General features: G+C 40.9%; 1 protein-coding gene across 5 annotated transcripts; it reads right to left on the reverse strand.

The window, feature by feature from the left end:
• Positions 1–934: 934 nt before the first annotated feature.
• Positions 935–19684, reverse strand: ccar1 (cell division cycle and apoptosis regulator 1). Of its 5 annotated transcripts, none has more exons than XM_017725529.2 (26): positions 19598–19684; positions 18369–18524; positions 17820–17995; positions 17349–17468; positions 13419–13451; positions 12773–12969; positions 12536–12662; positions 12326–12439; positions 10989–11181; positions 10747–10888; positions 10315–10470; positions 9985–10210; positions 9664–9777; positions 8785–8951; positions 7803–8013; positions 6583–6666; positions 6302–6490; positions 5906–6097; positions 5305–5538; positions 4264–4399; positions 4083–4171; positions 3838–3984; positions 3517–3640; positions 2651–2836; positions 2279–2484; positions 935–2179 (listed from the first exon to the last, which is right to left on the reverse strand). In XM_017725529.2, exons 2-26 carry the CDS (start codon positions 18478–18480, stop codon positions 2123–2125), a joined length of 3732 nt encoding a protein of 1243 aa, XP_017581018.2. In that variant the 5' UTR covers positions 18481–18524; positions 19598–19684; the 3' UTR covers positions 935–2122. The 5 variants fall into 5 exon arrangements, with proteins under 5 accessions (XP_017581018.2, XP_017581008.2, XP_037394606.1 ...); XM_017725519.2 differs by having other exon boundaries at positions 6257–6490; XM_037538709.1 differs by having other exon boundaries at positions 6257–6490; positions 19593–19611.
• Between the last annotated feature and the right edge of the window lie 732 nt (positions 19685–20416).

Here is a 20416-nt window from a genome sequence, read left to right on the forward strand (position 1 = left end):
CTGGCTTTATTTGGTATATTTGCTTGTTCCCCAGTGGAAAATTAGCAATTTTTCCCTTCACTGAATTTGCTCTTCCAGTTTCATATTGCTTCGTTTGGTCTTAGGAGTTATGGAAAGGCTTAATTGTCACAGGCCAGACAGGTTAAGGGTTTTCTAATGAAATGAGGGGATGGCAGTTTGGATGGTTTTACTCCGCTGTGAGTGGCAATGGAAAGCCATTGTCACCTGGACAAGACAGGACATGGACATTATATGCTTCGCATTCACCGCAGGAAAACAGACAAAAGCATCGACACATACAGGGTCATCAACGTGGGAAAGGAAATGACCATTTCTTTAACAGAAAAGGAAAATGTGTCACTACATTTGGCTGAAGTGACAAAAGTGTTGCTAAATGCTCCTTTGTTAGCTGTAGTCTGGCATGGAATGCAGCCCAAGTAGGCCATCACATCCAAAACGGCTTCCTCCACTCGACACCCACTGCACGCCCGGGGCGGGGGAAGCACAGATAACAAAAGGCTCATGAATAACTATACATAGTCCTTTAGAACAATAAAGTGCTCAGGTCTGAAACGATGAATGAAAATAAAACGGAACCCATGTCTCTGAATAACCTTCACGGCTGAGTACTGAATTTACCTGGCCTATGCACCGCTGCACCAAGCTGAGGATGAAGAAAGTTTCGACTTTGTCCATGAATTGATTTGTATTCGTTTGAGCGATAACTCACATCAACCACACTTACAATAAGCCACAAACAAACTACTTTAAGAGTGATGTGAAGCTTCTGTTGCTACTCTACCTCTAAAAAGCACACAGCAGTTCTAAATCAGGCCACCACTGCCATCTAGAGGACAGGCTGTTTGTTTTGCAGATTCATTAAAATCACAGTCCCTTGACCAACAAAAAGGACCAGAAAGAGGGGGGAAAAATGTAATATTAAAATGAACCACTTTTATTTTTTACACAGGACAACCATGATAGCACATCTGAAATATAAAAATAATATGCACTTGGTTGCTTTGGGCTCATTGTTACTAAGTTTGGCTCTTTTCCATTCAGCATCCACAACTTCCTGTAGTCAGTTGCTGATGACCGACTCCCCGTCTCCAAAAATACAAAAAAAAAAAAAAAGAAAAACTAAATGGATTAGTGGGAGGAAAAAACAAAAACAAACTGCTTCAATTCCAGGACAACACATTCTCGTGAAATACTATTTATGGAATACCAAGTTGTTTGGATTCCTCTGCAGCATACAACACCAGAGTCAGTCAATTATGATAACCGCTCTTTTAAAACGACGGCTGAGCTTTTGTGCATCAACGTCCCTTTGAAGAGACAAAAAGAACGGCTTCATTCACACAATGCCACTTCTCAAAGGATTACACAAAATCACAAACTCAATAGTTAGGATTAAGCAAATATGCGTGCATTAGTTCAGATGCATATCAAGAAATAGGATAGCAGCAAGTTAGCAAAAATGTTCACAGACAGTAAACAAAGAATGCAACTACTGATCTGTTACATCAGTATAACAAATTCACCCTGAGCCTGGCTCTGCACTCATTATGCAGCTCTACCCAGGTCCTGATGTGAAAAACTTTTCAGCTCTATTTCACTTTACACATAAATAACACCATTATTGCTAATTAAATTGGGAGAAAAAAAAAAAAAAAAAAAAAATTCACCTCACATATACTAGCACAGATGATGCTGTAAGTTGACAGAAAAAGATGGCCACCACAAAAACAAACAAAATTAAAATGACTGGCAACTGGGAAGAAAAGGTTTCTCTAGAATATTAAAAAAAAAAAAAAAAAATCATCAATAACATTTTTAAAACAAGACTTAAATATCACACGTGAATTTGATAAGCTTTTTATTTGTAATGATAATTTAACTATGTAGGAAGTAGCTTGTCAAATTACTTTTTTAGGTCAAAGAATTATGAGGAGGAAAATTAAGTTACAGTGTTCTCCTCTGTCCTTAAAATTCTGTACATGGCAACAACAAAATGCAAAAAGGAAATATTTATCAAAAATTAGCTTCAAATTAAACGGATTTAGTGCTTATTTACAGATCTGAGGAGAAGGACAAGTGACAAACAGATGTAACCGGCAGTTCAGTCATCTGAGCCGTTAGTTTGAGTTTTCTGCTCACTGTCTTCAGAATGATCAGCCTGTGTCAAACAGATAAGACATAATATTCATGTTAAGAAGAATCTTAAAAATGTTTAAGAAGCTAGCTTAATATATAGAAGCTGACAGATTGGACATACATTAGGTAAGACACACTGTAGTTCCTTCATGACTGTGCGAAGGCTTGACAGTGTGCTGTGCAGCTGCTGTTGATAGCAGCTCTTCTGCTGCTCAGAGGCTCTGAGATTCTTCTCCGTCTCTCTCAGACTGGATTTCACCTGCTCCAGCTCCCTCATCAGACTGCGGTTGGCTGACTCCAACTCCGACATATTCTTAGCATCTTCATCTGGAAGCCAAATAACAGTTGTACTTGAGCAACAAACAAATGCCTACCAAAGCAATTCATTTGTTAGTGTGGCAGAGAAACACCACAGGGATAGCAACAGTTTATAAGTAAGGAACGTTTATGTAAAAATCAGCCCAAGTAAGGAGTACACTACACAGACTGTTACCCATTTTAGTGTCCTGCTGCATAAGTTTCTGTTCAATCTCCTCTCTGCCTTTCTCACTCTTCTCCAGCTTCTGTAGCATGCTCCCCACGTCCACCATAGCGCCATTATAGACAATAAGACTTCCCGTCTCAGTGTGGTCCTCTCCCTCTCGCTTTGTCTTCTGGCTGGGCAGCAGAGATCGGTTACCTGTGGAGCACACAGTTAATATACTATGTAGCAATGCGCCAACAGAAAATGTTGAATGTGCTTAATTAGTCACATGCTCATTATCTTGTCAGATGACCTGGGGCCTGTATCACAGAACATATTCAACTGAGTAAAGTTCTTTACTAAATTTCAGCTTCACAAACCCTAGTGTCCCAGGCCCAGACATGATCTCTTAACGAGACACACACATCTGAGGACAACCAGTTAAACTTCTGCTGGACCTGGCTGGTGAATAGCTGCCCTTAGCCAACAGAACAGTTTTGCAAGAGGAAAGGTTTATTTTTACCATGTGATGGGCTCGCCACACAAGTGGCCCACATCTACATGCTTAAGTCAAATTGCCGTCAGTAGTAACGGCTGCTGAAGGTTTCAGTTTCACGTTTGCCAGCATCACAGTAGGCTGACAGCTGGGTTTTTCACTTATTTGGTTCATTTCCTTGGTTTCTGTAAACTTTGCTTTCAGACTTTAACATTTCTTCATTCTTCTTTGGCAACGTGGAGTCATTTCTTTAGAAATCTTTTCAAATGCGTCATGGTTTGGATAGCATTTTACTGGCTCTGACTAAAGCCTATGTTTAAAGTTAGCAGGGTAAGCCATAACTCCTCATTCATGAAACAAAACCAAGGTTTAAGTTGTAGTAGCAGGTATTTCTACTTACCCAAGAGGTTTTCTATTTGAGAATCAGGAGTCCCTACTGGGCTGGACTCATCTTTGGGTCTATCGGTTAGTTTACGGTAGTAGCAGGACTCTCTCACCACTGGCTTATTCAACAATTTTTTCACCTGCAAAATGAATTCACACTCCATCAGCACTAGCTCTGACATTCCACAGCCTACACAAAAAGTAAGGAAATCATGGCACTGTTAATCAGTTATTCAGGCAGCCTTCAAAAGAATGTGATGTAAGCACAAGCATACAAAAAAATAAAGCACACAAATGTACACTAGTTTGACATAAGGAGCTTATAAATAAACAGTACCTGAGCTCTGGAAAGATGCAGGCCCAGTGTATACATAATCTCCTCCAGGTCTTTCTCTAGTAGGTACCCACAGTGACTTTGATCAAAGTACACAAAAGCCATCAGAAGATCTTTATCAAATGTCACCATTTGCTTCTTTTTTTCATCCTACAAACATACAAAGTGTCAAAGACCACCTTTAAATCACACTGACTAGGTGTGCAAGTTCAGTTCGCGAAGTATAAGGTGAACCATACGCAACTCACTTTATCTTTAGAAGCTCTGTCTTTTGATTTTCTGTCATCTCTGCGGTCATCCCTTCTGTCCCTACCGTTGGAGTCTTCATCATCTTTATCTGAAAATTAGAACAAAAATGTTCAGCAGTCAAGAAAAGTTAAGCATGAGCCTCTGAGGTTTTACCTCGATAAAACAGGGCGTGAATTGTACCATCATCGTCATAGTCATCCGCATCCTCAGCTTCCATCGGATCATACTCGTCAGCGTTGTTATTGCTGCTTTCATCTTCATTATCATCTTCATCTTTAGACTCTTCTTTCTTTAGAACCCTCTCCTTGTCATCATCCTGTTGCACAAAAACAAAGAAGGCCACTTACATCTTGTTTCCGGACATGGGACAAGTCTCATGTCTCTCCTCTCTGCATATTCTGTATATAAACAAATAAATAAAAAATAACACTTGATGCAGTATTTACTTCAGTCCCTTTTTCTGGTATTCAGATGCTGGTGAAGAACCTGAACTTTATTCAGTTGCATTAGAATGGGACTAAACTCAGCAACACTGTAGTTCTCCCTAAACAAGGTTAGTGGCATCTGTTCTAAAAGCATTCCAGGATAGTTCATCATGGCATACAATCACAGCCATTTTATTAGGTTAGTAGAAGGTTGGACCCCCTTTTGCCTTCAGAACTGCCTTAATTCTTCATGGCATACTTTCAACAAGGTGTTGGAAACATTCTTTGGTTGTAACAAGTGGTTGTTTGAATTACTGCTGCCTTTCTTTCATCTCAAACCAGTCTGCCCATTCTCCTCTGACCTCTCACATCAACAAGGTATTTTCATCCACACAAGTGCCACTCACTGGATATTTTCTCTTTCTCTGGCTATTCTCTGTAAACCCTAGAGATGGTTGTGCATGAAAATCCCAGTAGATCAGCAGTTTCTGAAATACTCAGACCAGCCCATCTGGCACCAACAACCATGCCACGTTCAAAGTCACTTAAATCACCTTTCTTCCCCATTCTGATGCTCGGTCTGCACTTCAGCAAGTTGTCTTAACCACCTCTACATGCCTAAACGCATTGAGTTGTGGCCATGTAATTGGCTGATTAGCTATTTCTGTTAACAAGCAATTAAACAGATGTAGCTAATAAAGTGGTCAGTGAGTATATTGAAATAAAACAGCAAACCATGTGGAAGAACAAACAAAAGCCTATATAAATAAAAATGATTAAAGAATAACCTACTCACCCGTCTCTTTTCCTCATCCTCCCTCTGTCTCTTTGTGGAAGGCTCACCATTCTCCTCCTCTTTATCCTTCTTTGCATCCCTCCTATCTAACTCTTTTCTCTCTGCCTCTTTTTTTGCCTTCTCTTTCTTTTCTTTTCGCTCATCCTTACTTGGAAAAGCAGCAAGAGCTTTGTATATCCTGTAGCCAAAGTCTCGTTGAAGCATCTCATTGAAAAGTTCAGCAAACAACGAGACCTAAACAAGAAGACAAAACACGAATGCTTTGAAGCAGAAAAAAGAAGAAATCAACTTTGTGACTGGAACCTAAATTTCCTCTGTATACAACCCAGGAAAAGAAGCAAAACACCTGCTCTCCTTTACTGAGCATAGGCAAAATATTCACACTTTAAATTTTGTTGAAAGCTAAGAGGCATGATTAAATATTATACATATTTAAAACATTTAAACTTAATCTGATTGAAGTACTCCAATTAAATGATTTAAATTAGCACCCCAGGAGCTGACACTCAGGTAAGTGACCTGTGTGAAAACAGGGACCAAAAGCATTTACAACGTGATGAGCTCTAATGAAACCATTTAAAAATGGATTGGTTTTCCTCACCTCAAAGGAATGTTCCTTATTGTCCTCCAGCCTGTAGTCCAACAGCACACTGAGAGACATGATGCTGCAGTCAAACTTGCCATTTTTTGCTGCCCAGTTCGGGTGGACAATAATAGTGGGCTCATCAGGAAGGACATACCGCCTCTCCCTACGTTGCCGTTCCAGTTCCTCTTGCCGCTTGCGCTCCTCCTCCTGACGAGAAGAGAAGTAATCAGACTGACATTACAAATTAAGATTAAGAGTGAACTCCCTTTAAAACAACACTTTGGCCTTTCAAACAATTCCCACAAATTGAGCCCTTCTACAGTCTATTCATGCATAAAACATTAGTTTTGAAGTGCAAGTGGGCACCTTTCTGATCATGTAGTTATTCTCACAGCTTGTCTCTTCGCTCACCTCCCGGTCTTCCTCTGCTCTACAGGGCTCCTCCTCCTCTACACCAACAGACTCAGTCTTCTCTGGTTCTTTGGATTCCTCCACCTGCTCCTCCACCTTCAGCTGCTTAGTGAGCCGAGCTATCAGCTGAGACTTCAGCCCTTTAGAGCTTAGAGATCGGCTCTCCAGCTCCTTGCGCAGGTCATTGACCTAAACAAAGAACACACAAGCAGCTGAAGAGACTCTTCAGGAGAAAACGGAGGCAAATCGGATACTCAACCTTTTAAATGGAGGCAACCTACTTTCATAGACTTCGGATCAAGCTTAGACCAGTGTGTGGGTGTAGTAACCTCTTTTGAATCGTCATCATCTTTCTCCTCTTCTTCCTACCATCCGGTTAGAGAGGAGAAAAGAGAGAGAAAGCAAAATGTTAAATAGCAACTCTTCTATACTGTCTGAGCTTCTGAAACAAAAGTTGATCCGTGCAAGAAGCAAGGTCACAACTGTCTCTCATTGTCTCCTCCAACTGAGGTCTCGATTGGGTAAAAATAAATAAATAAATAAATAAACAAAACAAAACAAAAAACAAAAAACAAAAGTCCACTTCTAGGGTACATGGAAGCTCTCTAGCTTTTACAACAGATCCAAACCCCACCCATCAGCCAATCAATGCCAGTTCTGTGGAATACAAAAAGGTAATCAATGACAGTGGGTCCAAGAAATGTAAAATGTGAGAGATGCACTCAGAGATGGTCTCCAAACTCAGTGTGTGTACGGGTTCCCTATAACTACATTTGCAAATTGACTACTCCTTTTCCCTCCTTTTCAACATCTACTCATAGAAGACTGTCCTTGGATCAACCAAACTCCCTGGAAAAACCACAAAGTCTAGGTACAGTCCAATCCGAGAATAGTGTAAAAATCAATAAAGGGACAGACAAGAGACAGAACTTTTTTGGAGTTCAGCAGGTATTGAATTAAAATGTAAAATTAATCATAAAAGAAAACATTCTAAAAACACACATTTTATCCCAACTGGCTCTCCAGATTCCAGCATTCGTCTCCAAAATCTCAATTAAAACTCAGAAACGTACATATCCCACTTGGAAATTGAGGAAATTGAAGTATGTCACTTTGCTCTTTGAGCAAAATTTTCTACACTACTATACATAAAAGAGAATGATGAATTTCCTCATCAGATTTGGTGATTACATTTCATAAGCAGAGCTGGAAGCTGTTTTACCAGTTGAAGTGTCATTAAAGTATGGGCTAATCTGTTCCGCTGTGTGTGACTGCGGGCTGGGTGGGGTGGAGGGACGAGGGCGGTGCTGGGAGAGCAGGTAGAGGAAGCAGGAGGGGATGGGGTGGAGGAAAAGGGACAAAACACAGGGACAATAAACAGGGGTTTTTGTATGATGCCTGTGATACTTGTTTGCTTTTGTGTGTTTTTTGAGTGTTTTGTCTGTCTATTCCTGTGCCTGTGAGAAGCGGAAATGAGAAGAGAAGGATTAGCGTTCAGTGCCTGTTCTCCATCAGCCTCCTTCCGTTCAGCCAAGAGTTTCTCTGCCAGCTGCTCCTTGAGTCCGCGGGACAGGCCTTCCCACTCTGAGCGGGTAGGAAGACAATGCCAAACATCCGGGAGAAATAAAACCACTGTCTCCACATGAGCGGGAACTGTGCGCCCTTTGTGAGTCTCCTCAGGGCGATGATAGCGAATCTCTGCAAAACGATACCTGTCGCAAAGGAAGAAGTGCATTGGAAAGAAACATTCTGTCAGACATCACACAAGGCCTAACCCCAAATACACTCCAATCCCCCTACCTCCCCTTTGTGGTAAGTTGACCCCAGAATAAGTCATAATGAAAATACAGTCTGCAGATCTCCACAGTAGGTTCTCATGATGAACGGCAGCCACGTGTTGGGGAAACTGACAGACAAAGTAAACAAAAACGACGACAATCCGGACATTTCTCCCCCCTTTCCTCCTGCTAGGCCCCTCTCCCTAGCATTCGTGAGTCTGAACTGGTGCTTGTGTAGGATAGCGTACATACCCCAATGGTGTGAGAAAGACAGATTCAAAGACATGGTGAAAGCAAGTTAAATATGTAAGATATTTAACACAGGTCAAAGGTCATATAAAACAGAAAGTAATGGTGGCGGCGACTCCTCCAGCTCTGCTTTTCGAGCGACAGATTAAATGCATTCACCACACAGATAAAGAGGCAGGACTGCTACACACATTAGCAAAAAGGACATTGCAAAACAAAAGATAAGAGCAAAGAAATACATAAAATTACAGATTTACAGTTAAATGAAACCAAAAATAAAACAAAAAGCCTCCGACATGTCAGGAGACAGAGCTTTTGTCAAATCCATGCAGTGGGTCACAGACTGTTGAACATTTACTTTTAGGCTTTTTAGTATTGCTCAGGCCTAGTAATGATAAATACACACACGGAAAGAGGGCATACATCAAAACAGTGTTAGAATGGAGTTGTACTTACCACTGGGTACATAAACTCAGATCAATGCCTGTCAGAGCCTTACAACAACGTATTGCTGTCTTTATAAGGACTGAGGCATCGTTCTCTGGGTCAGCTCCATCCAAGGAGGGAGACCAATGGCCACCAATGGCCATGGCCTCATCTTTGCCTCTCATGCCAACCAGAAACTGAGAACAGAGGAGTTCACAAAAACACAAAAGGTCACACACACACAAAAGGTCACACACACACACACACACACACACACACACACACACACACACACACACACACACTACATGAATCTAGTGGCTAAAAAGGTATTAGGCAATGAAATAAATCTAACCAAATGAAGCAAGAGCAGAGTGCTTTAAGTGAAGCAATGCTAACAAGTGCAGAAAGCATGTGATGGAAAAATGCTCTGAATGTCTGGCATGGGGAGAGTCAACATCAGAAGAGCTTACTCCACACAATTAAGCGTTCAGCAATGGAATAGGACATAGGCATCACAGTCACCTCCCATCAAAAGCATGAACACAAAATAACCCAGAATTATATGAGGAATTGAGTGGACAAATAACTTTCAACTATATCTGTGGGCAACAGAAAAGCTTATTCTGAGTCTTAAAATCAGCACTTTAGTAGTCTAGGCAAACATATAGTACAAGTTGGCTAGCTTTAATAATAGAGTAAAACATTAACTGCTGCCCAGACTGTTGTCAGATTGTCAAGTCCTGCAACATACTGCAGACTTGTGAAAGCACACTTGACTATGATTAGTAGATTATATTGATGAACATGAAACACCATACCACAGAGAACAAAAGTTAATTGCCCCAGTAAGCTGGCAATGGTTAGTGAAGCAGATGCATAGCTAGACAGAGTATAGTTCGGTTGTACCTTAATGAGGCGGGCCGGGTGCTGAAAAGAGTCCCGTAGCTCCTGTGTGTCCTCAGCCAGGGCACAAGACTTATGATACAATTCATCCAAACTGGGCGTGGCAAGCAGCATCACCTACACCACAAACAGATATATTTGTCTAGCATGCACATACAAGCAAACAAGCAAATGTAGAATGAGAAAGCCAAAAACAAGACTCTTGCCCCTAAAAAACACAAAATTTAAAAATTCACAATGACAAACACTGAACAAAAATTTAGTGCACATACAATCAAACAGCTTTTGTCAATAATAAAAGTACAACTGAATGTGACCTCACACCTTAGCACTGTAGGTGTGGTTGGCATCAGGAGGGTCCAATACAGCTGTGTTCTTAACTAAAGAGTCCACCTCTTTATGCATGATGTGGAAGTTGCAGTAGTTTCCAAATGTAAAAGGTCGCGATAAGGGGAAAGCGTCCACCCAGGTGAAAACGGCATCAAAGAAGTCACTTGGGATGTAGAGGCTCTGATACCTCCGCCGAAGCTCCATCATGTCACAGTTGTATCTGTACATTATGCACATGCGCACGCACAGGATTTAGAGATGTCACAGTTAATAACAAAGTCACATGGTTTTAATTACAATTAAAGTCTAATAGTTCACACTTACGCATCAAGCGAGAACTTTGAGAACTGCACAGTATATCGTGGTACAACTCTGCGTGGGCGTCTTGGAGAGCGATCCCTTCGAGGAGAGCGTTCTCTCGAACGCTTGCGTGTTGGAGAACGCTCCCTTGACCTTCTCCGCTCTCTCTCTCTCTCCCGACTGCAGGAAAATCAAAATGCATTTTTGTTAACATGGTAACCCTCTTTATGATTTCTGACAAAATTGGCTTTCAAAATTAGATATGGAATTTTAAAAAAGGTTAGGGAAACCCAATGGAGCAGCTAGGTAGTTCAATTTAGAAAGTTTTCCAAGTGCCAGTCATCTGTAGCCATCAACTAATGGGTAGGGTAGCTTTGTTTCTCCCTGTAGTGCTAGCTAATCAAGGCCGCCTAATCAAATTTAAAACTGTGCAAACAGTGCTCTTCTGCTACTCACCTACGGTCATCTTTTCTCAGAATGAGTTCTGGTCTGTCACTGCGGCTTGGAAAGCGAGGAGAGGGATCCATACGTCTCACAGGCTGTGGCTGGGGCATCATCCGCACTGGAGGCTGCAGTAACCCCCCTGAAAATACAGAATCTACAAGAAAGACAGAAAAAATGAAAAAGATATAGTATTTCTTTTAATAATTTTATCCATATTAAGCACCACAGAATTCTACATGATTAAACTGCTGTACCTTTAGGGGGTGGCTGAGGCAGGAGAGGCTGAGGGGGATTCTGTAGGAGCGGAGCTAGAGAGGCTGCAGAAAGCTGGGCCTGAAGCAGGGAGGGAGGGGGACCCTGGGTTGGCACGCTGAAGGTAGTTGGTGGAGGTAGAGACTGAAGCATAGAGGGACCTGGCTTGATCATGTTGGGGCCAGGAGGCTGGCTCTGAAACAGGCAGAAACAGACCAGAGACGAGTCAGAACGAACTCACTCACCAGCAGAAGACTGTGTCAACAAATCTGAGACTAGGCCAAATGCAGTGGTGCTGGCCATGTATGCATGTACAACAAATCTGTGTGTATTTTATACATACATTTATAAGTTAACTGAAACTGTAATGTGAAAAAGCTGTATGGAAATACAAGTGTTAGTTAATTTCCAGTACAAGAGTGGCCTGTTCTGAAAGATATGACCCACTCTGAAGGGAAAATAAGCCCACTGTGTTAAGGTGCAACAAACCCCATGAAAAGACAAAAAATAGCTAAATAGGAAAGAGCCAGAAAGAAGTTCAATTACAGCACCAAATGTTAGCACTTTTGGGCCCTGTTGAAAGACAGAAATCCAAGACTGTGTTTAAAAAAAAAAAAAAAAAAAGGAAAGAAAATGTAGAGCTGGTCAGGAAAATTAATGCACATTGTGCATTCTGGCTGTTTCAAAAGATTCTTGCTCTCTCAGACCTAGCAAAAGACATCTAGATTACTTTTCCTGTATAGACTAAAACAGAACATGGTCCTTAAACTCTAGTCCTGGAGGGCAACAACATTGCAGCAGTTAACCGTCTTCCTCTTTTAAACCCATCCGATTCAAATAACGAGCTAATTACCAAGACCTTTCCTAAAACAAATTATGAAGTGCTGAGGCCTTCCACTACTAGAGCTTAAAATCCAGAAGCAGAACAAGACTTTCAGCATTAGTTATTTACACAAAACAAAACTGACCACAGCAAATCTCTGTTTGTTTCATCATGCTCTTGCTCCATCACATTAACATGCTAACATAAGGCAAATCTGAAAAGCCACTGAATGCTTGGGGGAGAGAAGACAAAAAAAAAAAAAAAATCCTCCCAAGATTTAATTTCACAGACAAACACTGATTAGTCAGAGACTATGAGCTGTGAGAAATTACAATTTATCAGAACTTTCATCGAACACAAATTTAGAGCTGTAAGACGGAAAGAGCAAGTAGTAATATTGTAGCAGCAACTCATCTTGGGCAGAAAGAAAGGAATCGAGGAACTGTGACTAACACCTGTTTGTACCATGAGAAAATGGAGGGCATGAAAAAACGAACAGAAAGGAAAGAGGGTTACATTTGGTCTTGAGTCCACCGCAGAGTGTATGTCAGAGTAGCGCTGCACTCCTGCATCAGAGTAAAAGCTGGACAACTGTGGGGAAACCTGAGGTAAGGGCTGGGGCGGCTGGTGCTACATAGAAATTGAGAACAAAGTAATCAATGGCAGTGCAATGGCACGTTTTTGGAAGCATAAGAGGACAAACAGCTTAGCAAATTAGGTTCTCACCGTTTGATTGGGCAACTGAGGTAAAGTCTGAATGCGTTGGGCGTTCCACTTGAACGGCATGTTGGGGTTATAGACGGCCTCTACAAGAACACGGTCACCAACTTGTGGCGTTTTTCCTTTTACCGCACTAGAGATACAACATAAAATAAATAACCTGAGTGTTACTAACCATCATTCATGCAGTGGAAAAAAATTCAGAACCATTTGAAAACCCCCAGTTGTATAGTCAGCTCTCACCTAAGCTGAAAGAAAACATCTTCATCCACAAAACCAAATGTGTCATGTAGCTTGTTGACGACCCCAGTAAAGACGCGTTGTTTCTGGGGTTGGGTCTGCTGCTGGTGGCTGGAGCGGGGGGTCGGGTAGGAGACCGTGATCTGAGCGGTCTGTTGCGGGTTCGACAAACTCAGACTAGTAGGCAAAGCAACAGGAGGCTAGGGAACAGAAATGACAATTGCTTTACAAAATAGAAATCCATACAGATACGAGCGGAACAGCATGTATGTATACATGTATGCAAGTTTTGCACTAAATCACTGTTTATCATTATTAAAATGTGTGATATTTAAAAGTATTTTATAAACAACAAATAAATTTACATTTTCTATTTTACAGCAATAATTTCTTTTTTCCTTGTGCTTTCTGATAGCTAGTTACAACAATTTATATAATTCGGCCAAAGCCAATACTGAGAAAATGACCTATTACAAAAAATGGCTTTTAAAATATAATTGGTTACTGTACCAATGTCAATGGTTACCACTGTACCAACTGTTTAATGGTTAGGTTGGCGGATTAATAGCAAAGGATCATAAAGAGCTGGGCCTATTAAATGATTGACTGTGAATAAACTGGTTTGAACACATATAGCTATGAAAATTACCTGTGAAAGTAGGGCAGGCTGCGGTTGAGGGAGCTGTCAACATAAAAAATAGGAAAAATGTCATCAGTAGAAACTAATGAGGTCTAGAAGAAGAGAGAAGAGGCTAATGGATCTCAGATGATAGAGCCATCTGACATCATGTTTTGACTGCTAACATTTTCCTATGGCAGCATTAGTGATATTAAAAGTCTATAAATAACTACACAACAGACACAATTTCATCTGAATTTTGGCAGTTTGTTCCAGAGCAGTTTGAGTGATATGTAATAACACTGAATTCTAAAAACGACGCTGCAGCTCGCTAGTTGAGAGGGAGGAAAACACAAAGGAAACTTGTCAAGACTCGCTGCGCTCCAGGCTGCACCATTTAATATGCTTACTGCACAAGCTGTCAACAAGTGTACTCAGCACATCAGGAACTTTATACACTGTGTGCACAATTATTAGGAAAGTGAGTATTTTGACCATATTATCATTTTTAGGCATATTTTCTAACTCCAAGCTGGATAAACTTGAATGCTTAATGGATTTAAACATAGCAGGTGATGTGTATCTGTATAATGAGGGAGGGTGTGGCCTAAGGAGGTCAACACCCTATATCAAGGTGTGCATAATTATTGGGCAGCTTTTTTCTTTAGGCAAAATGGGCCAAAAAAAGAGATTGAACAGACTCTGAAAAGTTAAAAATTACCAAAAGTCTCTCAGAGGGATGCAGAACTCTTGAAATTGCTAAGATATTGGGGCGTGATCACAGAACCATCAAACGTTTTGTTGCAAATAGTCAACAGGGTCGCAAGAAACGTGCTGAGAAAAAAAATACGCAAATGAACTGCCAAGGATTTGAGAAGAATCAAGCATGAAGCTACCAGGAACCCATTATCTTCCAGTTCTGTCATATTCCAGAACTGCAACCTAGCTGGAGTATCAAGAAGTACAAGATGTTCAGTGCTCAGAGACACGGCCAAGGTAAGGAAGGCTGAAACCCGACCACCACTGAACAAGACACATACGCTGAAGTGTCTAGACTAGTCCAAGAAGAATCTGAAGACAGATTTTTAATTAATTAATTTATTAATTAAATTAATTACTCCTCCGCATTTAACCCATCCATGAAGTGAAACACCACATACACACCAGTGAATACACACACTAGGGGGCAGTGAGCACACTTGCCCGGAGCGGTGGGCAGCCCTATCCACGGCGCCCGGGGAGCAGTTGGGGGTTAGGTGTCTTGCTCAAGGACACCTCAGTTGTGTGCTGAACCAGCGACCTTCTGGTCACAAGGCTGTTTCCCTAACCTCCAGCCCATGACTGCCCCATAATTTCAAAGGTTTTATGGACTGATTAAATGAGAGTGACTCTTGACGGACCCGATGGATGGGCCCATGGCTGGATCAGTAACGGGACAGAGCTCCACTTCGAGTCAGACGCCAGCAAGGTGGAGGTGGGGTACTGGTATGGGCTGGTATTATTAAAGATGAGCTGGTTGGACCTTTTCGGGTTAAAGATGGGCTCAAAATCAACTCCCAAGCCTACTGCCAGTTTTTAGAAGACACTTTCTTTAAGCAGTGGTACAGGAAGAATCTGCATCTTTCAAAAAGACAATGATGTTTATGCAGGACAATGCTCCATCACATGCATCCAAGTACTCCTCTGCATGGCTCGCCAGTAAAGGCTTTAAAGATGAAAAACTTATGACATGGCCCCCTTCCTCACCTGACCTGAACCCAACTGAGAACTTGTGGGCAATTCTTAAACAGTAGATTTACAGTGAAGGAAAACAGTACACCTCTCTGGACAGTATCTGGGAGGCTGTGGTTGCTGCTGCACAAAAAGTTGATCGTCAACAGATTAAGAAACTGACAGACTCCATGAATGGAAGGCTTATCACTGTTATTGAAAAGAAGGGTGGCTATATTGGTCACTATTTTTTTTTTTTATTTCTCAGAAATGTTCATTGGAAAGCTTTGAGTTGTTTTTTTATAATTCTCACTTGAACAGATGAAAAAAAAGTGAGATGGTAAAATGTGTGTTTTTCATTTAGCTGCGTAATAATTCTGCACTATTATAGTTGCCCAATAAATGTGCACATATAGGTAATATTCTCCTAAGAAAGCCAAAACTTCACTTTTACTTTCTTAAACATTCATGTTTGAGGTTTATTAACATTTTGGATTAACCGAGAGCACTGAAGTTGGTCATTAATAAAAATAATCCTCAAAAATAAGACTGGCCTAATAATTGTTCACACAGTGTATAGATGTGAGAAAGGGCTCCTGAAGTTCTGCAATTAGCATGACTACTTGCCACTAGCCATCTGAAAAGGTAATATATGTAAATAATATCATACATAATACAGAATTTGTACATAACAACCTGTCCTAGTTGGAGGGTACTGTTTTTAAAACGCACTAATCATTCAGAAACGTGTGTTTACTTTAAAGACAGGGTCCTGTGGCAATGTAACCATTACGTCAACAGATCCTGTGATCACAACTATTGTAAAAAAAATACAATAAAATAAAAAACTCAGAAAATCGCTGTTGTACTTGTTGAAGTCAAAGTGTAAAACAGTTTTGCCATTAAACTCTAAGTATTTCTGTGAAGGTGAAGATGGTAAACTTAATAAACAGCTATTCAACTTTGTATGGCCTGACTTAAAGCATACAGCTCTGAGAGGAATCAAATTCCAAAGCATTATAAGACATTAAAAAAATTAAATAAAAGTTTGCATGATACCCCACTTTAGCATTTATTAAACATTCACTGTTCCGAACAGTTTAGATGCGGCCCAATACTCTAGCGAGCGTGCTTGATTGATATCTGCATGTCCCAGCGGTCCCCTGCTATGCCACTCATGCTGAACTAAACAGAATAGCACAAGCAGGATGAATTTTGTAAATATGGACACTAATCTGTAGATGATGTTCTAAACTAAAATGCTTCAGCATGAATTTATTATCAAGCTTTCACACAGTGATGCCCTTAAGTGGTTAAGGTCACGTTATTGCAGGATTTGCATCTCGGTAAAGCTCATAGATCACTGGTATGTCTGGTTGGACAAAAAAGGTGAACAACAGTTTTACCAGATAGCAGACAAACAGAAAAGCAAGCTGGCTAGCTTTTAACAGTTTATGTTTGATAATGACTTTCCTCATAAAAACTGCTACCTTAAGTTAACAGAACAAACAAAAGGAAAACAATACTTTTTAACTGTGTCTACAGCTGAAACATATTCCTTTTAAATAACATTTAAAACATCAAACTAGTAAAAGCAACAAGGGTCTGATAGTGTTCACCATCACTATGGCAGCTCAGAGCAATGGTGCCAAAGTCTACACCCACATCCAAACAACTTGACTCCATCCCAAATTCTGACTGGTTAGATCCCTTCAGTCACAGCTGGTGTTTGATAACCAGCTTGTTCTTTACACCTTTTTATATAATTGCCTAGCTAAAATACTACTACAATAATATACTGATTTTCAGTCACACAAGCTTGCTGCAACCCAACTTCCAGAAAGCAGAAATAAATAATGAAATCAGTCAACTGTACTCAGAAATTAGACTAAACAAAGATCCTCTGATGAATGTACAGTGCAGCAATGAGAGCACTTCAGTGCTGGACCTGTTCCCAGGCAACATTTTGCTGAGAGACTCCAACTGCATTAGTACTAAAAGCAAATGTTCCTGCAAATGTCTGATCTGTACCAATAATTTAACTCAATAGTGCATATTACAGCTGTAATACATTACATTAATGTTCCAAAGAGGACAAAAGTAATACTCTTGAAAGTACATTTAAATCCACATGATCACTTAGGACAGTACAAATTATACACGCAATTTCTATTTAATTGTGATCTGAAGTTCTACTTCTACATCCTTCAGATCAAAATAAAACGGACGGCAATATGCGAGCATGCATACCTGGTGAGCAACATTGTAGAGGGTCTGCTGAGGAGGTGGCTGTGGCGGGGGAGCTTGAGGTGGCTGCTGCTGTTGTTGCTGTTGCTGCTGATATTGCTGCAGTGCTGAATTGATCTGAGACTAAAATTAAACACATACCAGTGACTCAAGATTATTCACTGCACCAGAAAAGAAGTAGATTACAGTTATGCCAGAGCCTGGAATTCCAGTACAACCTCAACATACATACCACCAGAATGAACCCTTTACACAAGATGGTACATATTACATAAAAGAGATACATGAAATCTATGACAGAATAGATGCTTGTCAAATAAAAACAAGAATGGATATACTGCTACATCTGGTCTCACACATCTAAACTCAGAAAAAAATGGAGTGTGACAGATGAGCAGTGTGATTATTCTTTCACTGCAGACTTCCAGCCTGGTCAAAAGCCCAAATACAGTAGAGTGTGGTAAAGGAGCTCACCTGTTGCAGCGCAGCTGCAGCAGCTGCAGCAGCCTGCTGTTGGAGGGCTGCAGTCTGCTGGGAAATCTGATAATTGGCAGCTGACTGTGTGTTGAGGGATGCTGCAGCCAAAGCAGACTGCTGTGAGTACATTGAGGGAGAAGCACCCAAGAGAGACGGCTGCTGAACACCCAACGCTGCAACACAACAAACAGGCCATAATGCAAACCTGCAGCACCACTTCTACAGGTCGGCTGTTCAAAGCAGATTTTGACGGAGTCCAAAGTAGACAGTAGCACAAACTGTTTGCCCATTGACTGAACATATTGAACCTATAATCCTCACAAGTAGATAAAGGGAAACAAAGAAAATTTTTACCCATTCTAATCTATTGAAGGATTACAAAAATATTATAGTCATCTTTGTAAATCTTCCTATTAGAGAGCTGCTGTTACCTGTTAGAGGTATACAAACACTGTAAGTAGGGGTAAATTCACCACTGCCTAGAAGAGTATATCCAAAAACATAAGCAGAAAATATCTTCAAAAAGTCACGTCTGACATTACTTACAGTGTAAGCTGTTCAAGTCGAGGGACTGTCCTGAATGGCCGGGCTGAGATACCGCCGTAGCGGCAAACTGAGCCGCCCACGGAGGGTTCTTCTGGCCCCCGAACTGGGCCATGGAGACCGGCTTAGGCTTCTGATGGACCAGCAGCAGACACGATCCTGTTGGGATGGTCTTCGTTATTATTTGACTGTAGTCATAAGTACTGATAATCACACATGTTCTCTTTAATAAACCCGAAGACAAATAAATGAAATGAAACCGCAACGTGTGTCCTGTCAGCTTCAGGCGACTGCAACCTAGCTAACCTAGCTAGTTAGCTAACTAGCTAGCTTGGGTCAGCTAGCTAGTAAACAACCTGACCAGCTAGCACCAGACTGCAGTTGGCTTCATATTCTTCAGCTTCTAGTTCGAATCTTCACGTTCCACCTTAAACTGTGCAGGCGCCACACAGTAAGTGCTGCAAAATTTAAGGGCGAACAGAAAAAACTGAACAAAAAGCTGACTTCAGCTTCGTAAAAGCTACCTACCTATTCACGGTCTTTCAACCCCCTTCGTTACAAACGCAAGCCTCAGATGACTCCAAAACGCATAATAACTTAACGTAACTGACTGCTACAAAAACGTACCATTACCGCCAGGTTACAACGACGGATACAACGGATACAGGTTACAACGACGGATACAGCTGTTAGCTGGCTAGTTATATTCACCTCATAGCAGCAAAGGTAGCCGGCCTGAAGCGAGCTAAGCTAACACGAGCTAAATTAGGTAGCTCAGACACACTGACAAGCCGCACACTGGCTAGCAAGCAACAACAACACCAGCCGCCTCAAAAGGTCTAACAACTCAGAACAACGATTTACTGAACAGAAACAACAGCGGTTCGATTTACGCATCGAGAGGCAAACGGCAAAGACAAATCAACGCATTTATCTACTTAACCTACATTGCAAAACGGTCTCAGTGGCCAAAAATGATAAGTCAGCACAAACTGCAGAGCTTGCAGCAGGCTAGGCTAACCGAGCAGCGTTAACGTTAATTCGCGGTCGGTGTGTGCGAGGGCGTCGCGCTCGACTTTGTTGAACCACCGTCTGTAAATAAGGCCCACAGTTTATCAGACATAGCTAGCGTAAGCGCTGTGTTGGTCAATCGCACAAGACATACTATTCAGTATCTAGCTACATGCTATAAACATAACAAAAAACGCAGGCCGTCAGTGTTATCACCTTACCCTCTCCTCCGTCCTGCGTGTGGACCGGTGGACACACAGACACAGCGCTGGTAGAGCAGATCGCGCATGCGCATTACAATAAGACGGCGTCAAACCCCCACAGCACGAAAATAGGATCAGATTATGTAATATTTCTTTGAGAGAAACAGCTGATCTGATTAGATTGAATCTGATGGAAGATAAATAATTACATTTACGGACTCAGACACCGCAAAGTTACTCAAAAATAACTACAGAGGTGGTAGAGTAACCTAAAGCAATCCTAAATCAATATTGAATTACAAACCTGCTTCCAAAACAGTCGGGATGCTGTGCAAAGTATAAATGAAAACAGAATGTAATGTGTAAATCAACTCTAGAGGACCGTTAACACATCCTCTACAAAGAAATACACACCTTTTAACACATTTACTGTTTAGTTGCTCAACTTAAAATAACATAAAATGTGGTGTCAAATGTTGAGTTATGGCACATTTTATATTTATTTCCAATATGTTACACAGGGGGTGTTTAAACTTTTGCTTATGGATGTATACCTGAGTAGAACTAAAGTTATTTGAATATTTCCTGAAGTATTTTAAAGTATTTGCTCAAGAAAATGCAAAACTATCAAAATTTTACTTATGTTCAACTGAATACATATTACCAGTTACTTCCCACTTTTGACATTCTTTGTTTAGCTTTGTGTAAATCACTTTATCCCTCTATAACTTCGATGAGCTATTTCAATTCTGACGACTAATGAATGACCATAAAATTAAGCTTCCGTTTATACTCTCAGCATTCCCCCAGTACAAAGCAATTCTGTCTGGAGTCGCA

Source organism: Pygocentrus nattereri, chromosome 5, assembly GCF_015220715.1.
Source record: "Pygocentrus nattereri isolate fPygNat1 chromosome 5, fPygNat1.pri, whole genome shotgun sequence".
NCBI lineage: Eukaryota > Metazoa > Chordata > Actinopteri > Characiformes > Serrasalmidae > Pygocentrus > Pygocentrus nattereri.

Coding starts and splice junctions, on each gene's coding strand:
- ccar1 (XM_017725519.2), bottom strand. CDS start 18,480: ATGGCCCAGTTCGGGGGCCAGAAGAACCCTCCGTGGGCGGCTCAGTTT. Junction 10,211..10,314: donor TCAAAGTTCTCGCTTGATGC/GTAAGTGTGAAC, acceptor CATAATGTACAG/ATACAACTGTGACATGATGG. Junction 2,485..2,650: donor GCAGCAGGACACTAAAATGG/GTAACAGTCTGT, acceptor TTTGGCTTCCAG/ATGAAGATGCTAAGAATATG.